The 21,929-nt window shown below is 41.1% G+C and overlaps 1 protein-coding gene across 8 annotated transcripts in view; it reads left to right on the forward strand.

Annotated features, from left to right (window-relative positions):
* Positions 1-21,929, forward strand: part of LOC117601432 (uncharacterized) — a 255,838-nt gene that overhangs the window by 226,570 nt on the left and 7,339 nt on the right. For 3 of the 8 annotated variants that reach the window (XM_034318142.2, XM_034318150.2, XM_034318151.2), the window contains 4 exons: positions 4,928-5,147; positions 10,712-10,860; positions 10,998-15,878; positions 16,415-17,627. In XM_034318142.2, coding sequence (XP_034174033.2) covers positions 4,928-5,147; positions 10,712-10,860; positions 10,998-15,878; positions 16,415-17,311 — 6,147 coding nt within the window. In that variant the 3' untranslated portion in view covers positions 17,312-17,627. Of the gene's footprint in view, positions 1-4,927; positions 5,148-10,711; positions 10,861-10,997; positions 15,879-16,054; positions 16,261-16,414; positions 17,628-18,180; positions 18,329-21,267; positions 21,515-21,929 lie in introns of those variants that run through there. The other 5 variants (XM_034318143.2, XM_034318144.2, XM_034318147.2 and 2 more) reach the window with 5 other exon arrangements.

Consider the following 21,929-nt stretch of genomic DNA (forward strand, 5'->3'; position numbering starts at 1 on the left):
CGGAGATGTTTGCGTAGGTATAATTAGATTCAGATACATTATAATTCGAGTCAACGCGAGTTGATCGAACTTGAATCTTTCCGTCTGGCGAACGATTTATTTCAAGAAAATAAAAAGTGGTGAATCTTGATCGCGGTGCTGCATCTTCGACATGTGTTTGACGTATCGGGAATGCCGATCTGGCTAAGAAATATGCAAATAGTTTATTGAGGAAATTTTTTGACAATTAGACTTGCTTTGGAATTTGCATAAAATTTCATCGCTATGTTAATCATGTTGGAAGGAGATAAATTTATGTAGTTGAAAATTCAGACGTTTCCTGTACATATATTAATTATTGTACATTATTTCCATTTTTAATTTTTTGGGCTATTGTTCTTGATACACCAATTGCAGTTTAAAAATTGATATATTCGTACGTTAAATAAAACTTAAACATAATATTTTCTATTAAATATAATAAAAATAAAATTGTAAATGTGATAAATTTTATTTCAGCCATTATATTGCTTTCAAATGTAAATATATATTTACAGTAATAATAAATAAAAATAATGCTTTCAAACATTTTTTCCATTATGTATAAAAAGAAAATAAATTGCGAGGATAATCAATTTTATTCCAACCATTTCATTTTCTAAAATTCGTTTCCTCTACAGGCAAAATAAAATGGAAAATTACAGTTCACAGTAAATTATTTAATCCGCTTTATTTCCATCATTCAATCTAATTATACATTATCGAAGAAACATGAGAAAGGTTTCATTGGAAGAACGAATTTATCTGTTATTCGTTTATTTTTTTAATGTAACAACGACCGAGCGAAAAGATGGTCTCTTTTAATTAACTATTTTTCATTTACCCGGGGACCCAGGTGAAAAGGCGATGAATTCCATTGTGCAACCATCTTGCATCTCGCCTTTCAATTATCCACTGCACCGTGAACGAACGAAACGAAAAGCAAGGAGGATAATAAAAAAGAGCGGCGTTTGTCCCTCGGCGAGCGGTGGGCAACACCGGTTAAAGCCGTCGTATTAAGGTCGTTTCTGTCGTGGAACGATGTCTAGTTTGTCGGGAAAAAGGATTAAATCGTGGTTTCCGTCGCACTGGCGTGATTATACCGGCTGCAAAGGACGGTGCGCGATGAGAAATAATTCTGTGGAAAGCGTGACCCGATTTACCAGCTCTCTGTTTTACCAGGATTATCGAGCCTCCTCGCACTCTGCCGTATTTTCCTAAAATTCTTCACAGAATACAAAAACACAAATTCAATAAAATTTGATTTATGATTAATTCTAACAGTGCATACTAACAACCTTTCCATTTGATGCGACATTAATACTAGATTGCCGTATGGATTTTTGGAACTAAGGTAGGGGAAGGAATTAGTATTTGTATACATTTCATAATTCTATTAAAAACCAACATATGTTTTTAAAAAAATGATTTAAGTTTTTCTATGTTATTTCTATGATATGACTTAAAAGAAAAATTCTTTTATAAGCACACGTTTATTCGAAGGGTAGAATCGTTTCGTTTACGGCCACTCCGTACATAACAGCTCGGACAACTCCTCTTATACCTCGATATCAATTTCGTTGCACCATTTGCGGTTAATATCACCGTAACTGAAGATGTCTCTCGTGTTACAGAGCCGATCAACGCGAGGCCAATAAATTTCATCCAGCATGATTCGAGGGTCGCGCGATCGCGACGGGTGTCCTTAATCGTTGAACACTGATGAATCGCGTGACCCGGTTTCGAAAGAATCGCGAGAGAGTGGCAAACGAACCGATCGGCCAGCAATTTTATTCAATATCGTAGCGCTTCGTGTCGCGTAAGTGGACAAGAGTAGCATTTAAGGTGATCACTGTTGATGAGAGCGGCTCGCCAGGAGGAGAATGAATAATAGACCGGTCGGATGGAACACGTTCTGATTGAGTTAACCGTCGGCATACGTCATTATACGCCGACGAGTCGGTTCTCCACGCCAAGGCCGACTACCGCGAGTACGTATAATCTCGACATCGTATTCAGGTCGTTCTTAATTAACCTGCCAATGTTCTCCGATCCATACTTCGACATGTTTCGCCGTCGATCATTCACGGTTGCTTTTAACGAATCATTTTTTTTTTTCTGATTTTTTCTTCTTTAACACTTTGTCTTTCTTGTATGAGAAGTTTTGGATAGAAAATGAAATGGAAAAAGGTTGTTTTATCTCAGTAGTGTATTAAGGGTGGGTCATTTTGATCCCAGCAGCGGGGTTGCCTTTAACGTATCTATCCTCCTCTAGTTGCTCAATAATAGTATATGTATATAAAAAATTTTTTAGCTCGAAGATGGTGCATTTTTTAAAAATTAGACTTAAGGAACCCTTGGGTGTTCGTCGCTCTGAGCGGTAACTCAACCTCCCCCTCCCTTCATAGTTGATACTGCCCAACAGTGTATTATGCAGGGATCATTTTTTAATTGTATAATATTTAGGATAAAATTGAATTGGAGACATTTTTTAAAGTTACTTGGAATTACAAATACAATAAGTATTGTTGAAAGGGTTAATTCTTGGAGGACGGATAATCTGCTGGGTTTATTTATGAATAAAGAAATAGGTATGGTTCGCTGAGGAGTTATGTAAAATTGAGGTTGAGCAGATGCAAATCTGAGAAGCAGATGCAGATGTATGATCTTATCGATTAAACAAAGAGCCCCAGGGAAGTCTCCTGCTTTTTATGTTCATCACATTAAAATTGCGACACTGCGTCATTCCTTTTTTTGTACCAACATCACCCTCAATTTTATTCAACATTAAAATAAGTTTCACTTTCTTCTTTCTACTTTCTTTAAATTTTTATATTTGGCACACTTAACATAGACCTTGAAATAAGAATGAAAATAATAATCTGTCTTATTCTTTTATTTATGACATATAGTTTTCTCCTAAATGAAAGAAAAAATTGATTGATTATCGATGCCCATGTCTCTTCATGGACAATTAATTACTAATTACAGATTGTTCTTTGGTAAAATTTGCATACGTAATTACATGGAAAACTTAAATGCTAATTTTCTTAGTTTACATTTCTAATTAAATCTTGAATAGCAAAAAGAGAGATTAAATAAATTGCAGTAATTTTACAAACAAATACTTCTCTGTAAATACGCGTATAAACACAAATCAAATTTTCGATCTACAATCGGGCACATATTAGATAAACCCCAATCATCATCCTGTTTTTATATCTTCGATTCGATTGTATGCAACGAAACCGCCAATAAAGGATCTCGCAATCCTCAACTTCGAGCGATCCTCTTGTGCAAGTGTCCCGAAAATCCATGGACCACCATCGCATCGGGCTGGCTAAAACTTGAGATAATCCGCTCGTTTGCTCGACGATTTCGCCGCTGCTGTCTCGCCGTAATTGGCGAACCGTCGGGCCAGCGTCGTCCCGGCGCGGAACGTCGAAAAGGGCCGGTGAACGAGGGCAAACGAGCGCGGTCAGGAGAAAAGAAATGGCCTCGCTCGACGATCCTCATGAATCTCATGATCGATGCACGATGCTTGCTCGGCTCACGGAGTTAAAACGTGTCCAAGTTGGAAGGCCACGGTACGATGGGCCGGTAATGGTCGTTCAGGACTTCACCGTGTTACGTGTCAGCTCGTGAGACGTTCCGTGGCAATTTACGGCTGCGTACACAGTGCCATTACCACGCACCGTAAATAAACCGATGCCGCTCGGCGTGCCCTGGGACACAGACCGTACGCCGCGCGGCAGTTCATCATTTTTTTAACCGCTCATTATGCGTGGGCGTCGTTCATTTTCGATCGGACACCGCCTCCATTTTGTTGGCCCCCTTTCGCAACGCGGACCTGGAAGAAACACCTTATTCTTTGAAACTTCATTCACCGACACCTAAAGGTGGCGATTCTTAACAGCTTATTAAAAATGATACGTATTTATAAATATTTATCGATCGAAGTGAAACACAATATTTGATAAAATAATAAAGCCTTCGAGAGCCAGTTCCAAAGTTCAACATTATCTTAATTTACCACATGTTTTGTTATCTTTCGATAACGTTCAATTAGCGCGAATAAACAGGAAACAATTTGCGAATCGAATCGAATTGCCCGATAACTGGCGCACAATAATAGGATAATTATCGAAGGATTCGTGGAAATTGTTTCGGTAAGCAGAATTTTAATCGTTGAATGCGTAACACGCCGTCGCTGGAACGCCGATGGAAAACGCATGGAAAACACGCGATGCGGCACGGTAGTTCATTCCGTGCTAGGAAAAGTAGGTCGTAGGCGGAATACCCGTTTCATTACGTGATTCTGCCTCTTTATTTCAATGTCCGCGCTCGTATAGTCAATCTCCATTATCCGTGTCTCGGGGGTTGTACCGGGACCGCTTGAACAAATGCCAAAGGTTATTCCCTCGTAAACTTGCTACGTTATACCCCGAATGTGGGAGCGCGGCCTTTTACGATGCTTCTTTCTCGTCGAGTCCCGCTCTTTACGAACTGATACGACGAAACCGCGGAATTATGAAGCTGGCATCGATATTACGTGTACTTCGTGGCGCGCAATAAAACCGACCGAAATGTGTAACGTTTAAAACACTCGGCTAGCTTGTTCTTTTTCTTTCCTCCCGCGAATTTATTGTCATCGACGAAACTCTTCGGCGTTTCTAAAAATTTGCTCTTAGTCTAAGAAACGCAGGCTCGTTTGAATTCAATCGATGTTTGAATTAACTCGTTTATCTCCTAAAAAATTGAAACCATAATTTTTAAAATATATAATAGAAATTTTTATATAATTTATAGAATTTTATATATAATATATAAATAGAAATTTTTTATCTTTTTTGGAATTAAATGTAACGATACTTCGGTGAGTAACGAAAGGTTTCTGTTCTTGTTTCAGGTTGCAACGCGACCTTGGAGTCCGGATCAGGGCAAGACGCGGGAGATGACCAAGCTGTGCAACCATAAGAGGAAACTTTTGCTGCCAACAACGGCGGCCGGCAGTTCTGTCGCATCCTGTACACCGACCGTTTCCTCTTCGGCTTTATCTTCTGGCCAGGCCGCCACCGCGATCCACGTGAACGCAGACTCGCCCACCTCGCCGGATAAAGCCAGGAAAGGTAAGAACGCGACCTTCACTGTTCATTCTTCTTGGTTAATTTCATTTTATCGGATTGCTCTCCTTGCTATCCTTTTTGTATCGATAACCTTGGTGTCGATGATCTGTTCTTTTTTTATTCTCATATTTTTCAAGTTTGCATGTTTTTCGCGAGAACGGAATGCCTGAGGGAATGCTGAAAATAGAGAATATCCCTTTTCTTTTAATAATCTATTTTGGTTAAATTGATCCGAAATATTAGGTATACAAATTAATTGAATACATTTGATATTACGCTTTCTTTATTAATATTTTAAATTTGAATATTTTCCTGCATTTGAAAAGTGGCGCGAAAATTCTTCAATAATTTTAATTACCATTTATTTTTAAAAAATAAATTTTCAAACAAAAAGAAGAAAAATCACAGAAACCTAATATTTAATAATTTGTTTAAAAATAAATCCTTCTATTTATATGAAATCAGCATTCAACGTATGATACTAGCTCAGTTATTAATTCATAATAAAACTGACAAAGATTACAACAAAAAGCTCGGTTCCAACTTCGAAAAGATATATCATAAAGAGGATCAGAAATTGTCAACCAAATGTCACAATTACGGAAGGTATTCTTCCCTCAGCAGGGAAATCGCCGAGAAGGAATTTTTCCAGGCAAGAGTTATATCCTATCATGATCACCGAGTTGGGTCGGTTGATCGATCAAAATCAGAATTTTCCCCGGGGGAAAAGTTTCTTGGCAGGCTGAAACGAGCCACGAACTCGTCGAACTCTCGATCGCATTATACATACTCGCCAATCAATCTCCCTTACACACACATACGTACACGCGCATACACAGACACGCGAACCACGGAGACGTACATACGTACACATCACGCCCATCAATATATACCCCGAAGAAGTTTTCCCATCGATCCGTCGTATTAACAAAGTTCCGCCGGTAGTCAGAGCGGCGCGCCATAATCGCCGGGAACGTTTATTCACCATCGTAGCAGAAAACACGCGGCGGAAACTTTTATTGGAGGACGACCAAAAGTTTTTCCTCGTGCAACGGGCCTCGCGGCAACGGTGATCATTAGGGCGCAACGAACGGGAAAAAAAAAGTCTCTTGGAAGAAGAAAAGGAACGACGAAATTGCGACATTAGCGGCCTCTCTGTTGGCCACCCCTCTTCTTTCCTTAGGAAGAGACGGCATTAAACTTCCCGATGTCGGTGAAGAGAAAAAAGAAAAAAATGGGCGGAGGTGGCAAATGCTGGGAAGAAGTCTCGGTGGAAAGGTGTTGGACCCGACCGGCTGAGGGTGGAATGATGTATCATCGTGCCCGGCTAAACTCTCCGTCCGGATTTCATTACTAAATCCTATAACCGACCGACCGAGACCATCCTTTTTTCTTCCTCTGCTTACCCTTTCTTTATTCCCTTTTCTTCGTTGCGTCGCTAATTAAACGACCGTGCTTGCAAGGGGTGCCTTACTGTTTTCGCGTACCCCACCCTCCAATGAAACCGGCCAGTTAAGAAACAATAGCGCCGCGGTGCATTGAAAATCGTCGACTTGTTTTGGTCGCTCTTTCTGCTTTCTGAGCTTCTGGAATTTAGGGACAAGGTCGGTTATTTTTTATCATCTCCTTATTCGAGTTTCGGGCTGCTTTTGGTCGTTCTTTGTAGTCTGCAGTTACATAATACTTTTTAAGAATTTTTAACCTTTACTGTACTCTAAGGGTATATGAAACCCTAATGAAAGTTTAGGTTCAATAATTTAGATTAATTTTTATTTTTTTTACTAGATACGTGTAGGTTATAACTGTCTAAAGAAAAATTATTCAACAATTTAATTGCCAAAATAATAAATAATTAAAACGTGATAGATGTTTGAAATTATCATGGTATGTGGAGTGTACAGTAAGGGTTAACTTTGAGAATTTACATTCTTTTTTTTTATTAATGATTTATGATTTGTAATAATATGCAGGAAAATTGTTATCTCTGATATCATCAACGTAAGCAACTTGTTTATTGAAAAGAAAATTGTTTAACAGCCCAATAATAACATAGCGGCGAATAATTGATCTTGTTATCGGGACTTGGTTCGTCGATACGCGCTGTTGGTTACACCGATCCGACGGGATCGCATTCGACGCGAAGATTTATCAAGGCGTGAACGAATTCGCCGATAGGGTGTCTCGTTGTAAAGCGTAGAAGTCAACAGTCGCTAGCTGGAATTGCGGAATAAATGTGAGAAATGTTGTTTGCTCGATTCGAACGTTCTCCCATTCGACTGGATATTAAAAACGAAAGTAAAATCCAGATGGAAGTAACGAGCCGTTGGAATTTCATTAATCTCTATTAATTCCCGTTTCTCGGCCGAGTCGGATTGGCAAGCGTTCGGTGTATAAAACTGCTCCAGGCTCGCGTAGAATCGAGTAAAACCGAAGAGAAATGAAATCGACTTTCCTTATTGAGACTCGTATTCGTGGAACGGCGACGACGATAAAGATTCATTCGATTCCCACTCCCCCTACGTGGTTTATTCCTTTTATTTTCCTTCTACGTACGCGACTCCGGGGGCGTGTGTTTGCACACCACACGAACGTATTACCTCTGCCGGTGAAATACCCCCGGCGAGCGAGGAGGAAAGAGGAAAATGAAAGAAAGAGAGAAAGCATGGGTGACGTTTTCTCGGGCCGCGTCGTTTTATATCACCGGAAAATTGGAATCGAAGCGGCGCCCGTGAACGCTCGAGTCGATGTTAAAACGACCCTATAAACCTCCATGGAAACACTGCCGCTGACGTATACGCACGGTGCAACGTAATTTGTAGTACAACAGACAAGAAAATCATTTCTTCTTGTAAAATTTTGCTGAATTGCTATTTATGAAAAAATATCTTATCACTTGCAGCAAATTTTAAGTTTCAAGTTGATACGCCATTATCACAATTTATATTTCAAAATTCTTTATTTGATACGAAATAAATGTTAAAATATATAATTTAACTTTTCAAGTCATTCGATCACGCTTAATCCTGGAATGTTTCCCATGCCAGTTTTCTTGAAAAAAATTTAGGAACTTTGCAATTTTGACGTCAGAATCGTAATCAGCGACCCTAAGAACCTTTAGATAACCTTCGATTTCAAAAATGTGCCCCTCAAAGGGTTAAGGAATTGTATATTGATATTTGACTCTTGAAAATGATAACATCTGGAAAAGGTGATCCCATCGCGAAAGGTTAAAAAGCCAGCGATCTTTCAAGCACGTTCCTCGCACGAATCCCAGACAGTTTTAAAGCCCACTCCGTCGAGCCCTCAGACGATCCACAAATTTGCATTCAGCTATCCCTGTCGCTAGAGTAGTCCCTGGTGCGGGACGACACTCTCCTTCATCGGCGCGTTAGGGTTGCGGCAAAAGCCGCGAGCTGGCCGGAAGAGGAACCAATCGGCCGGCTGGTGTCTTCTTATCGTCGGGTCGATCAATAAGTCCGGGGAGGAGGAAAGAATTCGCTCACTATTCGCTGCCAGCTACGTCAACGCGACGATGTTAGTTTGAACCGGGGGGTGGTCGTTTTTGGTGGGGGACCGAGGTACGGGAAGGGGTAGTTGTACCGGTGGTAGTAGTGGCAGACAGAGAGTTGATAAGGGTTAATTTCGTACGAAGAACCAGCAGACGCCGCTTGAAATAGGGTAAAGAGGGAGAGAGAAGTGGAAGCTGCGGTCCAAGAGAGGAACCGTGTCCGGTTGTGATTCTTGCGCCTGCCCCGAAGTGATGTTCATCCCCGCCGATACCGTTGCAAACCACCCTTCGGCTCGTCCTCGACCGACGTCCTGTTGTGGTCGCGCAAGCGCATTCTACCCTGTTTCCGTTTTAGTCCGCATCAACGGCTCGGCCACGTCGTTACGTACGATCAACGGCTCGGAATCCTCATGAACGGAGCTGGAAGAAGTTAGTCGTTGGCCGAGGTTCAATTGGGTTCGAGTAATTCGAGTGCCTTCGGAGTCCCCGCTTGTTTCGCTAGTCCAATCGTAGCGAGAAGTTCTGCGAGAAGGGATACTCCACGAGAAGATTGCTATAATTATGGTCGTTGGCCCGGCCGTTTTGGCCCCCGTATCGAAACCTGCAACTATTAAGGCCGCAACTTTGATCCGTATCGCGAGACACGCTTGAAAGCTATGGGAACAATTTTTGGTTAGCACGTTTCATTCGAATACGTAGCCTCTTTGAAGGTCAATGCAATCGGTTGAAATTATAAATAAAATAAATTCGAGATTTTTATATTCTTTGTTTTTCATTCGAAACGTTCAAACAGAGTAGATTGAGGATTTTTCAATGGTATAAAATATGAGGTATTAAAACGAGTGTCTTTTAACTTCAGTTTTAGTTTTAGTTTTGGAGATAGAAAATAATTAGGCGGGGACTAATCAGGTGAATATTACAGATGGTGAAGTATTATAATACTTTTAGATGTCTAAATACTTTAATTCCTTGTGATATATTTCGCAATTGCTGCGATATCCCTTCTTTGTCAGGTTTATAGCTTTATAGTTATAAGTCATTGACTGCAGATTTTTGGGCGGGTTAAAGAGGGAGAAGGATTTGATGCGTTTACGTGAACCTCCCTCGAAAGCCACGAAATGCTTCAAAGATTTTACGTAAATCTTCATCCCCTTGGAAATCGGGTTAAACTACCGTCGTTGCAGACAAGCTGCCCTTCTTCTCGGTAGATTCATTATTACTTCCGCCCTGCCTCTCTTCGTCTTCTTCCTCTCGCTTCCGAATTATCTACCCCCGTTGTAACCGTGGAGAATAATTATCCGCTGTAGGCTTACGGATAAAAGACCGCCATTGAAAATCATCCCCTTTGCCGCCCTTTCACCATTCTGCTTTCTGCTATCCTCGTAAATCAAGGTAATTCCGCAGTGTGAACGCTTGTTATGGCAGCTTGTCGACCATTCACCGTAAAGGGTCATACAATTTTACTCGATTTCAAGTATATGAATTATTTCTTCTTTTCAATATACCTCTCGAAATATTCTGTAGTCGTTTGTTACGCTTCAATTTGTTAATTATATATTCAAAGATTTATAACATTGTGTCATATATAAAATTTAGTTTCACCTTAATTTGGTGTTTAGTGAAAATTTTACTTGGTTTAAAAAATATTGTAGGTATTGAATTTAAAGTAATTAAATTAATTATTTGAATAAAAAAATTCATAAAGTTAAATGATCAAGAAAGAAAATATTAATTTGTAAGGAAAATTTGTCTGAAACGAAGGTTGGCGAATAAAAGGGACACGAATGCTGAAATTGTTACGCTAAATAGTATTTAACCTTGCGGTGGGACTTCAAATGGAACGCTTGTTCATTAAGAAGGCTGAAGCAGCGCTTGAATAATAAGTGGAGGGTTAAAATTAGGGTTAGGGAAATGAGTTGTATTTTAATTTTCCGCGACCTCCAAGAGTTACCGTGCCTCGGGCATTCCATTAAAAACTATTTTCTTAATACGTTAAGCGTTTAATAAACTGGAATTTTTCGAACGATTGAACGAACATGAATTTTCCTTTATCCGATAGATGGTCTCAACAAGAAAAAGAAGAGAAAACTAGGGGGAATAGGAAACACTTTTTCCGGAGTTTCGGTCTCACAACTTATGGCACAACGCGAAAGGGCTATCGTTGCGGCATCCGGAGTGCAAGGGTCACCGGTGCCAAATGGATCGCAGGTAATTTTATAGTTTATAATAAATTAAGATTAAATATCGTATTGAGATAGTATAATATTCATTTACAGAAATCTTTTTCTACAAGAAAATGATGTTGTATTATTAATACTGACGCAGAAAAATCATTTGTGTTTTAGGTGTGGCCAATCGCTATTCCGAATTTGCAAGTTCAGCAGAGCAATCAGCAGATCTGTCATCAGACATTAAACTCACCCTTGCAGAATCAAGACGTAAACGGCTGTGCAACGAGAAATCCTCAGCAAAGGTTAGGTCAGCATAACATGTCGGGGATGCTAATGGGAAATTCGCTGATCATGAATCAGCAGGGCGCTAATTTTAACAACATGACTCAGCAGCAGCAACAGCTGCTGCAACAGCAACATCAACAGCTTATTCTCCAACAGCAGCAACAACAACAGCAACAGCTTATGCAGCAGCATATATCCCAACAGCAACAGCAACAGCAGCAACAGTTGTTACCTCATCATCAGCAGATGCAACATATGCAGATTCTACATCAGCACGAACAGCAGCAACATCAAAATACCGTTGTCAATCAGTTAACGCAGCAACAAGCCCCGCATTATGTTAATCAATTGAATCAACAATCGCTACATGTGATGCAACAACAGGAACACTTAAATCAACAGCAACAACAACAACAAATGCATATGCAGCAAACGCAGAAACACAAGATGCAGCAGCAACAACCGCAACAGCACATGACCCAAGACGTTGAACAACAGTCAGGGAGCTACAATCCTCAACATTCGTCGGAGAATTACATACACCACATGCAGTCATCGCAAGTGTCCGCGCAAGTGATGCATCAGCATCAGATGCAACAGCAAGCCCAGCAACATCAACCCAATCAACACGTGATGCAGGCTCAACCGTCAGATCATTTTCAAATGCAGATTCAGCAGTTGCAACAGCAGCAGCAGCAACAGCTTCAGCAACAAGTACCCCAGGTGTGCGTGCAACCTCAGTATCCTAATCAACAGTTAAATCATCATTCGTTAGATGTGATGCAACAACAGCAGGGTGCCGTGATGAACGCCGCTGATATTCAGAACAGGCACAATCGTGCTCCCTCCGTTACCGACGAGGATCTAAACGCGAAGCAGATGCAGCAACAACAACAGCAACAACAACTTCTGTTGCACAATCATACTCTACAACGGCATCACGTGGTACAAAACGGAAACTTACCAAATAATTCGCACGACAATATGCAACGTATGTACACGCAGAATCAGGTTCAGTATCCTGTAAGGAATTTCGATATCTCGAAAGGAACCGTTGCCGATGTTAAACATCAGCAGCAATACGCTTTGTCTAATCTAACGGGAAGGAGCCCGAACACTAATCATGCCGTTGAAGCGCAACCTGGAATGGGACCAAACGGGCAGCCCGGTAACATGCATTTCAATTCGAGAACACCACCCTGGCAACAGAACCGATCTGCTTCGGCTTCTCATCAGCCTTCTCTCGTCACAGTTCAGAACATCACTTGTAACTCCTTCGATCGCGTTCCACCTCTGCATCATCACATTCCACAAGCTTCTACCTGGACCGACGAGGTGGCACGTAAGAAGGCGAAATCCAGTAAGATAATGGTGAAGAAACAACGTCAGCATAGCGTTACGGAAATCAGAAGCAACAGTCTGGATCAATCAGCGCCAAGTCCGATCGACGAGTTCAACGAGAAGAATCAACAAAGTAATAATCAGATAGGTTCGACTGTTAACAGCAGTGGTCCATCGTTCTTAGAAGATCCTAGTGGTTACCTCGCGCAGCAAACTGCTCTGTTGAATAGCACGATATCGAGGCAGACTGGTGTCAGTAGTTCTCAGGTAGGAATGATTAACAATTCGAAACCACCGCAGACGAATCACGGGTCACACTTGCCTAACAATTCTTATCTTCCACAACCAAAGCCTTCTTCCGGCACCAGCCCGACTAGTACGTCAACGTTTAACTCCGTGAAAAATCACGCGACATCCCCCGTTGTTGTGCACAGCAGCATGACACCAACGTCCAGCAGCGGAGGGACAGATTCGGAAAGTAGTCCTTGCCAAGGTTGTGTCACCAGTGCTGACACACAGTCTTACGTGCAGGATCAGTATAAACAGCAAATGCAACGCCAGTACCTGATACATTCAGATCAACGCGATGATCCTGTCACGTCGTCTACGTTCGGGGAACAGTATCAGAACAACCAGCAGCAAGCCGATTCAAGACCCATTCAAGGCGGTACCGTGAGTACCAGTCATGGGTCTCCAATCGGCACGAACAGTCCAGCGAATTCGGATACACCAGCATCGTCTACGCCTGGAATATCGCAACCGGCCACTCCGCAGAGTCTCATTTCGTCTCAGCCTTCGACGCCGCACAGTTACTCGCAACCGCCAACACCTCATTCGCATTCTATGTCTGGTCAAGTGCCATCTCAACCTCTAACGCCTCAGGCCCAACAGCCATCGCAGTCTTCGATGAGTACCGGTGCACAGGAACAACGTTCCGAAACGCCTTGTTCCGCTACAACCAGCTCAAACGTAGTTCCTTCTAGTACGTCGTCCTCGCAAACGTCCACTTCTACCTCGGACAATGTGACGTCTCAAATGGTGAAACGGCAAACTACAAGACAGTCATCCTTGGACGGTTATCAGCCGCATCCTCATACCGTGAACGCCGTTTCCAGAATGCCGATGACTCATTTCAACGGTACATCATCGGTGATAACCACCATGGCGAGTGGACACACGGTCAGCAGTAATACCATCACGTCCGTGCTAGCTGGAAGAGCAAATACCGCCACTGTTTCGATCAACACGCCTTCCGGGATACCGAACCCCGCTATACCAGACATACTTTCGAATAAACCTCAGCATCAAGCATCGTCGACGGGTCTGACGAATGTACCAAGTACTACCGTGACTACGACTTCCTCGCTTCCGAGTAGTCAACCATCGATAGCGGTAAGTGTCTCGAAGTCGCCGTTAGAGATGGTTCAGAGCGTCGTCAGTAGCATCCAAGTACCTCAGGCCAGTACCAGTTCACCGGTACAGCCCCAGAATCAGCAACAGCAGCAACACCAAACGCAGCAGCATCCTCAGTCCAACGTTCAAGTTCATAATGTTCTAACGTCTGGTGGAATACTAAAACATCCTGCTGGATCGACCTTACCCCCTGGTCATATACTGGTGTCTAACGGTGGGCAGCTGATAATGGCTAGCACGGGATCAGGTATCAATGGAGTAATGGCACCTCCTCCTCCGAAAATTATTTCTAATTCCAACTCGATGCCACCTTTGTCGGTTTCGCCCATGGTTACCAGTGTTACGGGCGCCGTTAGTCAAGTCATCCCAGCTGTTGGCGTAGCGCAACAAGTGATAGGGCAACCTACGGTGCTGGTCAACACCATTCAAACTCCCGTACTTATACAGCCTGGCGTGATGACGATGGATAGTATAGGTCAGAACGTTCAGATACCGCATCTAACGGTCGCGACTGGTAACGTGATACAAAATGCCCAGTCGATTCTGGACGCGAATCAGGATGTCGCGAGAAACGTAGGCGCGAACCAGGGTATGGTGAATCGACAACCAGCGCTGCTGTCACCCGAATCGGCGATGAGCAAAAAGAAAGCGTACAAAAAGCGAAAGGCAAATCCGCAGACAGTAGCCTCGATGTTGCACATCGCTTCCTCGCAACAGAACACCGGCATGCTGATGCAGTCGCAGTCGAACTTTGCCCAGCAAAATTTCCAGACTCAGAGCATAGGCGGTCCGATGTTGCAAGCGTTGACCATCGTGCCAGGGAAAGGTGGAGCTCCCGCCCAATTGGTAATGAACGGGCAGGCTGGTACAACATCGGCACAGTTCAATGCCCAACAAATTATCACCAATCCTCAACCGGCCCAACAGATCAATCTTCTTCAGCCAGTGAATCTGTTGAACGGAGCTACCGGAATGGTTCAGAATTTCCCTACCATTCAGCAATTCATCGTTCCTGGCATAGGAAGCATGGTCATGTCTGCTGACGGTACCGCGACCTTGCTACAAGATACGGGCAATATCGGTATGCAGTTGCAGATACAAAACGTGAACGGGCAGAACGTGTTAACTCCGGTGCAAAGTCACAGCGGAATATTTAATCCGAGTCAAAGCATTTTGGCAGCTGGTCCTGCTGGAATGGTCATCCGTGCACCGCAGACGGCTGGTGGAAAAATTATTCAACAACATAGTCCAAGCGCACAATTCCTATCGCCGAACAGCGGCCAGTTTCTGGTAAACGGAACAACATCGTTTGGCAATCAATTGAGCCCGATAGTGGCGAACGTTAGCCCTAATCAGCAAGTGACTTTCAATACCTCGCAAGTTAGGCCGACTAACATGCAGGGCCAACAGGAATTCATCCAAATGAACGGGCAAACGTTAATGGTACCTTGTGGGACTGCACAAAACATTGCTGTATCGTCGGCACCCAATCAACAAAACACAACTTTCGTTCAACAAAACACCACGATTGTGCAACAGCAAACGACGATGGTGTCTAACAATCAGATACCTAACTTTCAAGCTGCAGCATCCAACGGGACGACCGTCGATCCTTCGTTAAACATCGATCACAATCAGTCGTATATTTTAAGTTCTGGAATGATTCAAGGAAAGCCGCCTAACTCTCCAAAAAGCAGCGTGAATTCTCCATCTTCGGAGCAGAATATTGAACAACAACAGTATGTTCTTGCTAGCAGTAGCACGACTGTTGTCGAGAAAACAGCCCAACAGAATGACCAGCACAGCCCGCTGATGGCGAGACATTCGGTATCCACCCAGACAGCTGGAAATCAAGCAAATATGGCCCAGTCAGCGATGATGAGGCAAGGATCTCCACCGGACACCACCACGCATAGTCCAGGGAACAGTCAGAGATCAAATAGTCCTGCTGTGGACACCACAACTCATGGAGCGGCTTCACCAGCACCACCTGCTAGACATCATTCATCATCCACGGTAATATATAATTTCTAAATATCTTTTGATCCCTATATTACTGTGTACGAATACATCTATCCTTTTCAATCATTTTAAATCGTCTAAAAATTGAAAAGAAAGCCCCAGATTACAAACTATTGAAGACTTTTGTAATTATTTCTGACATGGTGATAATAAGAATTGATTTTATTCAGAATAAGGTGTTAAAAGAAGAAAACAATTGTCCGATCCAGGGATGGCTAACTTCGTCTCTGACGGGAGCCATACGGTCCCCTTCATCAGCGACTCTGCCCCGCCACCATCCATCACTCTATCCCCCTCTAATTCATCTGCCTAGCCGCCACTTCATGTATACCTTGTGTTAAATCGAAGATTCATTCGTCATTTCGTCACAGCACAAGTAAATATTTGGCGGTGGTCGTTCCTCTCCTAATTCGATGGACCTCGGTCGGACCTATATCTCGATAGATATAGTAGAGATAGGAGACACGAGTTAGCCATCTCTGGTACAATGAATCGAGTCTGATCGAATACAACGACATATTACTTTTCAGCCAATGGTTCATTGCGTGTCGAGCAGCGAGCCGGATTCAGGCGACGTACCAGTCGCCTCGGAGGATTGGAGGATTCAAGGTATCACTACGAAGGAAATCACTCTTAGCCAGCCGGGTCTTCATGGGAAAACATATGTGGAATCGACGGTGACTACTGGGATCCAGGTTGGTACCCATGTAGATCAAGCGAACCGTCATCTAACCTTAACAGACATGCACCAGCCAGCCGATACGACACACCCTGAAAACACATACGCTGACTCACAGGAGCATATGGACACATCATCACCAAATCATTCCATATATTCAGACACAATGGACCACTCCCTCGTGGAAGATCAACTAAGCGTTACTAAAGAAATGACGGATGTCTCTTATACGGAGATGGATGTCAGTACGTTGCCGGTATTAGGTCACGGCCATTATCAGCCGATCCTCTATCATAGCCAGCAATACGTTCATAATGAAAACGTTTATCGACAGCAAACTTTAGTGCCAGACCATGCGCATTACACGACGTTGCAGCAAACGAAATTCGATGATCCAAAGCTTTGCGTAGAGACTACCGATCAGATTGATACGGAAATCGGTCACAACGTCGTCGATCAGGACGACATAGATCAGAATTTGGAAGAGAAATCTTTAGATAATCAGAACGTCGGTGTTTCTTATTGTCCTACGAACGAGAATTATCAGAAATATGTAAACGTCGGTATAGCTGCACCGGCTGGCCTTTATCCGCATTTGTATAATTACAGGTCTGATTCTAATGGTATTGCTGTCGTTAATTACTCGCCCAGCAAACAGACCTATATAAATCCATACGTATACAATCAATTCGTGTACGCGCAAGAGGCTGACGAGGGTGAGGATACAGACTCATCATCGGACGAATGAGCATCGTTCTTTCGTACGGGTTGATATTCATTGATTTTTTGTACATTTTTCAATTGGACACCAGTGGCATTAACCTTGCTCGGCAAGGGCTTGGATACGCGTTTTTTTGATCGATACCTATTAAGTTTGTAATTAGTTTGTATTTAACGTTATTGAGTTTTACGCTCGCGTGGCCGACACATTCGTGGGCCGAGCGGATTATTCAGCTCGCTTTTAGCGTTATTATTTATATAACGTATACATTGCAATAATGTAACTTGTATGATCGACCATGTGTTAACGGGTCAATTAAGAAGAAGAAAAAAAAAAATAATAACTATAATTCTTTATAATGGCAAACAGAGAAAAAATAAATTTTTGCTAAACAATACATATTCTTTGATAAAAATTATCTGATGTTCCTAAATATTCGAAAGAGAAAAAGAAAAGAATATGAAAATCTTGCGATGAGCATGCGTAATCAGAGTTTGGACTTTTTTTTTGTCACCTTGGTATTATATCATTTTTCTCGTTTGCATGCATTCGAAGAATGAAATTTTCGACTTGTACTTGATTCGGCCACCGATTGCGTAGAAAACGTATGTTTTCCAGTTGCTCTCTGAATACTCGTCGCGCGTCATTCTTTCAAAAGCTTTTGTTTATTTCTTTTCATTCTCGTAACGTTCGGTTTAATTTGCGTTACGTTATGCTCGATCGAAAGAATGATGAGGATCTCGCTGGAAGATAAGCGAGATATACGCGAGAGGCAGAGAGATAAAGGGATTTATTGAAACAAAAGTGAGCGGTTTGGAAGTTCGAATAGATTGTTATGAATATTAGCATGTGACTTGGTAGGCTTGTGCCTGAGTTGATCGAGTTGTATTTGACAGATCTATACGTCAGAGACGTTGAAGCAAGCGGAAGGTGTGGTGAGCACAGTGAGGTGCGAGGGCAGGGAACATGCCCTCGGCCGCGGAATCAAGCGAAAGCTGGACTCCATCGATTCCATGCATTCTACCCTGCATGAAGACCAAGATGGTCAGTATTGTATGGTATTCTTAGATGTTAATTATACATTAATTATATATAATTAGCTCGGCTTTACTATCGAATCACATTTTGATAATTAACTTATTATTTATATATCTATATACAGGGTAGGATAAAGGTCACGAAAAGGTTTAATTGTTGAACGACGATGGCCAAGTCAATTTTAAATCATTGTCAAAGTTTTAGAATTTTACTCAAGTGTTAATTTGTAGATTCTTAGTGATCGAAGAAAATGATTGGTGAACGTAAATTCAGTAATTAATCGCCTTGGAATTATCGATTGATGAATTTTCTCAAAGATCTTTATCAAATTTTGAAAAAAAAAATTAGAAATAAATTTATTAGCTTTCCAAATCTCTTCGTGACTTATAATCTACTCTGTATTACAAATTTTTGTCTATTAGTATTTGTTGCATTGATGAGATAATCATTGTGAAAGTTATCAAAATGGTACCTAATGATGGTACTTCGACAAGAAGCAATGCGAACGAAAATATTCAGAAAAATAAACTTAATATATCATAATCTTTTTTTTACTAATTCAAAGAAGTTCGCATTGCTGTTTCTTGGTATTTACTACGTACTGATTGTTAGCACTATAAACGCTTCTGGCTTTAACACTATCAATTATTATAATTTAAGGATACACGTTTTTACACTATCATTTTATTTCTCTTCATATTGCATGTTTGTTTCTGCAAGCATGATATTGTGACATCGATCAACTTATCAATTTGTGTATGGTTTGGTTATTTTCTTGTCTATGTGCTTTTGCATGCAATAGTGACATAGTTACATGATTGATTATTGCTTGTTGCATTGAATACGCTTTGTTGATGCTTTTTAACCAATACGCAAGATTTATTTATCCCAAAAATCAAATACGAACACTACACGTGATTTTTCATTAAGACTGTGAATGTTTATGCAAATATACATTTCCTTCCAAGAAGACTTTGAAAGATAATATCTTATTGTGCAGATCTTATATAATTTTGTATACGTTGTTAAAATTTATTTTCAAAAATTACCAAGCTCAAGAAAAATATTCCTTTTCAAATCGTAATTTTTCGATGTTAAAAAAAAGAAAGAACGACAAAATCGGGAAGAAAAGAGACCGAAGCAGGTAAGTGATGTCACTACTAAACATCTTTATGTTCGTTAAAAATCCAGGAGACTCGATGCTTTGCTACACAAAAGTAACGGTGGTGACATTTAATTAATAAATTGTACATAATTTCACAACCGAAAGGATTTGTTGCGTCCACTTTTTTGTTTTCCTACTAATTGGCTGTCAGGTTTGTTAATATCATTGTCTACGCAGTTATCACGTACCATCGAACGGGGTCCAGGGGGCTTCAATCAGTCATACGTTCATTTCGTCGCGGTTGTGGCTCACCGATTTTATTTATCGTGACATTTCTCTTGTACATAATCACCTTCACGATTTGTCGTGTCGCATGCGCATAATCTTGAAGAGGGATCTGTTGGAAATAGGAAAGAATTCCTAAACGCGAGAACCTGCGATTTTATTGGGAAATTGTCGACGTAACGAAAGCTTTTCGTTCGATTTGAAATTTCAATCCAGGAAAGGGAGAGAATTATATCTAAATGAAGTTTATCGCTTTGAATGAAATTTAATAAAGAAAAAAAGAGAAACGGACAAAATTATTGCATGTGCTCGAACCATCTGATATATCTCATTTTGTCACTGATCTCGCCTACCACCATTTGAATGAAGCTACTAATCATTTTTTAACGAGCACACGCGCGAGCAATAAGCACATCTCAAAACGTACAGCTGAACAAATACAGACGTAGTGGTATCATCAATTAGGAAATTTAAGGATAATCAAATTCGTAAGGCACGCACCAACAGCATACCTGTTTCGCTGTATTACGTTGCACCTGTTGATCAAGATTAACACACAAAATTAACCACACAGAAGCTCGCGGGATCGTGTGCAATTATTCCGATATGATATTTGGTAGAATCATTCATTAATCTGTGGTATTTTAATAGAAGTTAATAGAAGATGTATAAAATTTAATTCAATAGTGGTGGTAATTTAATGTTTTTGATTTAATTATATTCAACTCTCGTTCGATCAGTTTAACCCTTGGACAGCGGACCATGGAGAGTGCCCCAATTTTAATGTATTTTGTATTTCATATTATTCTCATTTTTTAAATTTGACATTGTTCTTTTAAAAATTATTTTTCCAATATATGAAACCCTTTAGTTTAAAAATTATACATTTAATCAGAAATTCAAGAGTTAATCAGAAATTGTGTTACATAATTGAGAAACTTTATCAAGAATATTTTTACGAAAAGAAAATTAGGGCTCTAAATCAGTACTGTTCACGGGAAAAAGCATTTACACTAGAGTCGAACATCAGGGTAATCATTCGAAATAATATGTTAAATTGTAATACAAATCGTTTACATTTTCAAATACCAAGTTGATTGTTTGACATAAGAGTATCAAATCGAGTCTATCACCCATTTTACTAATTACTAAATGAATCAACTCACTTTGAAATGAATAATAATAATAATGCATAGTAATTCTCTAGTACTAAAATGAATAATACGATTTTCTTCGCCTATATTGTCATTATCTCTGGGGAAGTCGACAGTATATCAAATCATTCGGATAGCTATTAATGGATCTCATTGTCAAATAAAATAAAAATACACAGAAAAGCATTCCAATGGACAGTACTGCTTCAAACGATTTAAAAAAATTCATCTCACGATCCCGCGACGTTCGCCCTGCTTTCCAAAAAAAATAAAGGAATTTGATTTCCTCACACGCAATCAAAATCACCCTTTGGTGCTTAAGAAAAAAAAAAGAAACATAGCGTGAGATAGGAGAATAGAGAAATCGAAAGAAAACACCGTGCCTTGTTTGAAACCCTCAGTAGCGGAGGCAAAGTCAGAGGAGAAGAACCAGAGGAAACTGGAAGTGGGTGAGCTAGTATGGGGCGCCGCAAGAGGAAGTCCGGCATGGCCGGGCAAGGTCGAGTCTTTAGGCCCACCGGGCACCATGACGGTCTGGGTCCGTTGGTACGGGGGCGGGGGCGGTCGGAGCCAGGTCGAGGTCAAGGCTCTCAAGTCCCTCTCCGAAGGTCTCGAGGCGCACCACCGTGCTCGAAAAAAGTTTAGGAAGTGAGTCGAATCACCTCGTACAGGGATACCAAGTATCAAAAGACGAGTCATCTCGTTTAGCCTCTTTCAGACAATGGGTATTCCGCGGACAAATCGTGATAATGTACGAAATTAATACAAATATTAAAAGTGTTAATTTAAAAAGTTTATGATAAAAATTTAAACCATCACCAACATACTAGATCGATGACTTCTAGAACTTGCCTTTTAGTTTTTATTTTTATTCCAAAAAGGTTTGAACATTTCACTTAACTGACACTTGTAAGTTAAATTAGGAGCTTTAATAAATATCTCAGAATTTTTACAGACCTTTTTAGAACAATATAAAATCAGGCCCGAAAATAAAAGACCCAGTTTGCCGGCCAATGGAGGGTTAAATGTGATTTCTATTTCGTACATCATCATTGTTAGTCCA

The sequence above is a fragment of the Osmia lignaria genome, chromosome 6, assembly GCF_051020975.1.
Source record: "Osmia lignaria lignaria isolate PbOS001 chromosome 6, iyOsmLign1, whole genome shotgun sequence".
NCBI classification, from domain to species: Eukaryota; Metazoa; Arthropoda; class Insecta; order Hymenoptera; family Megachilidae; genus Osmia; species Osmia lignaria.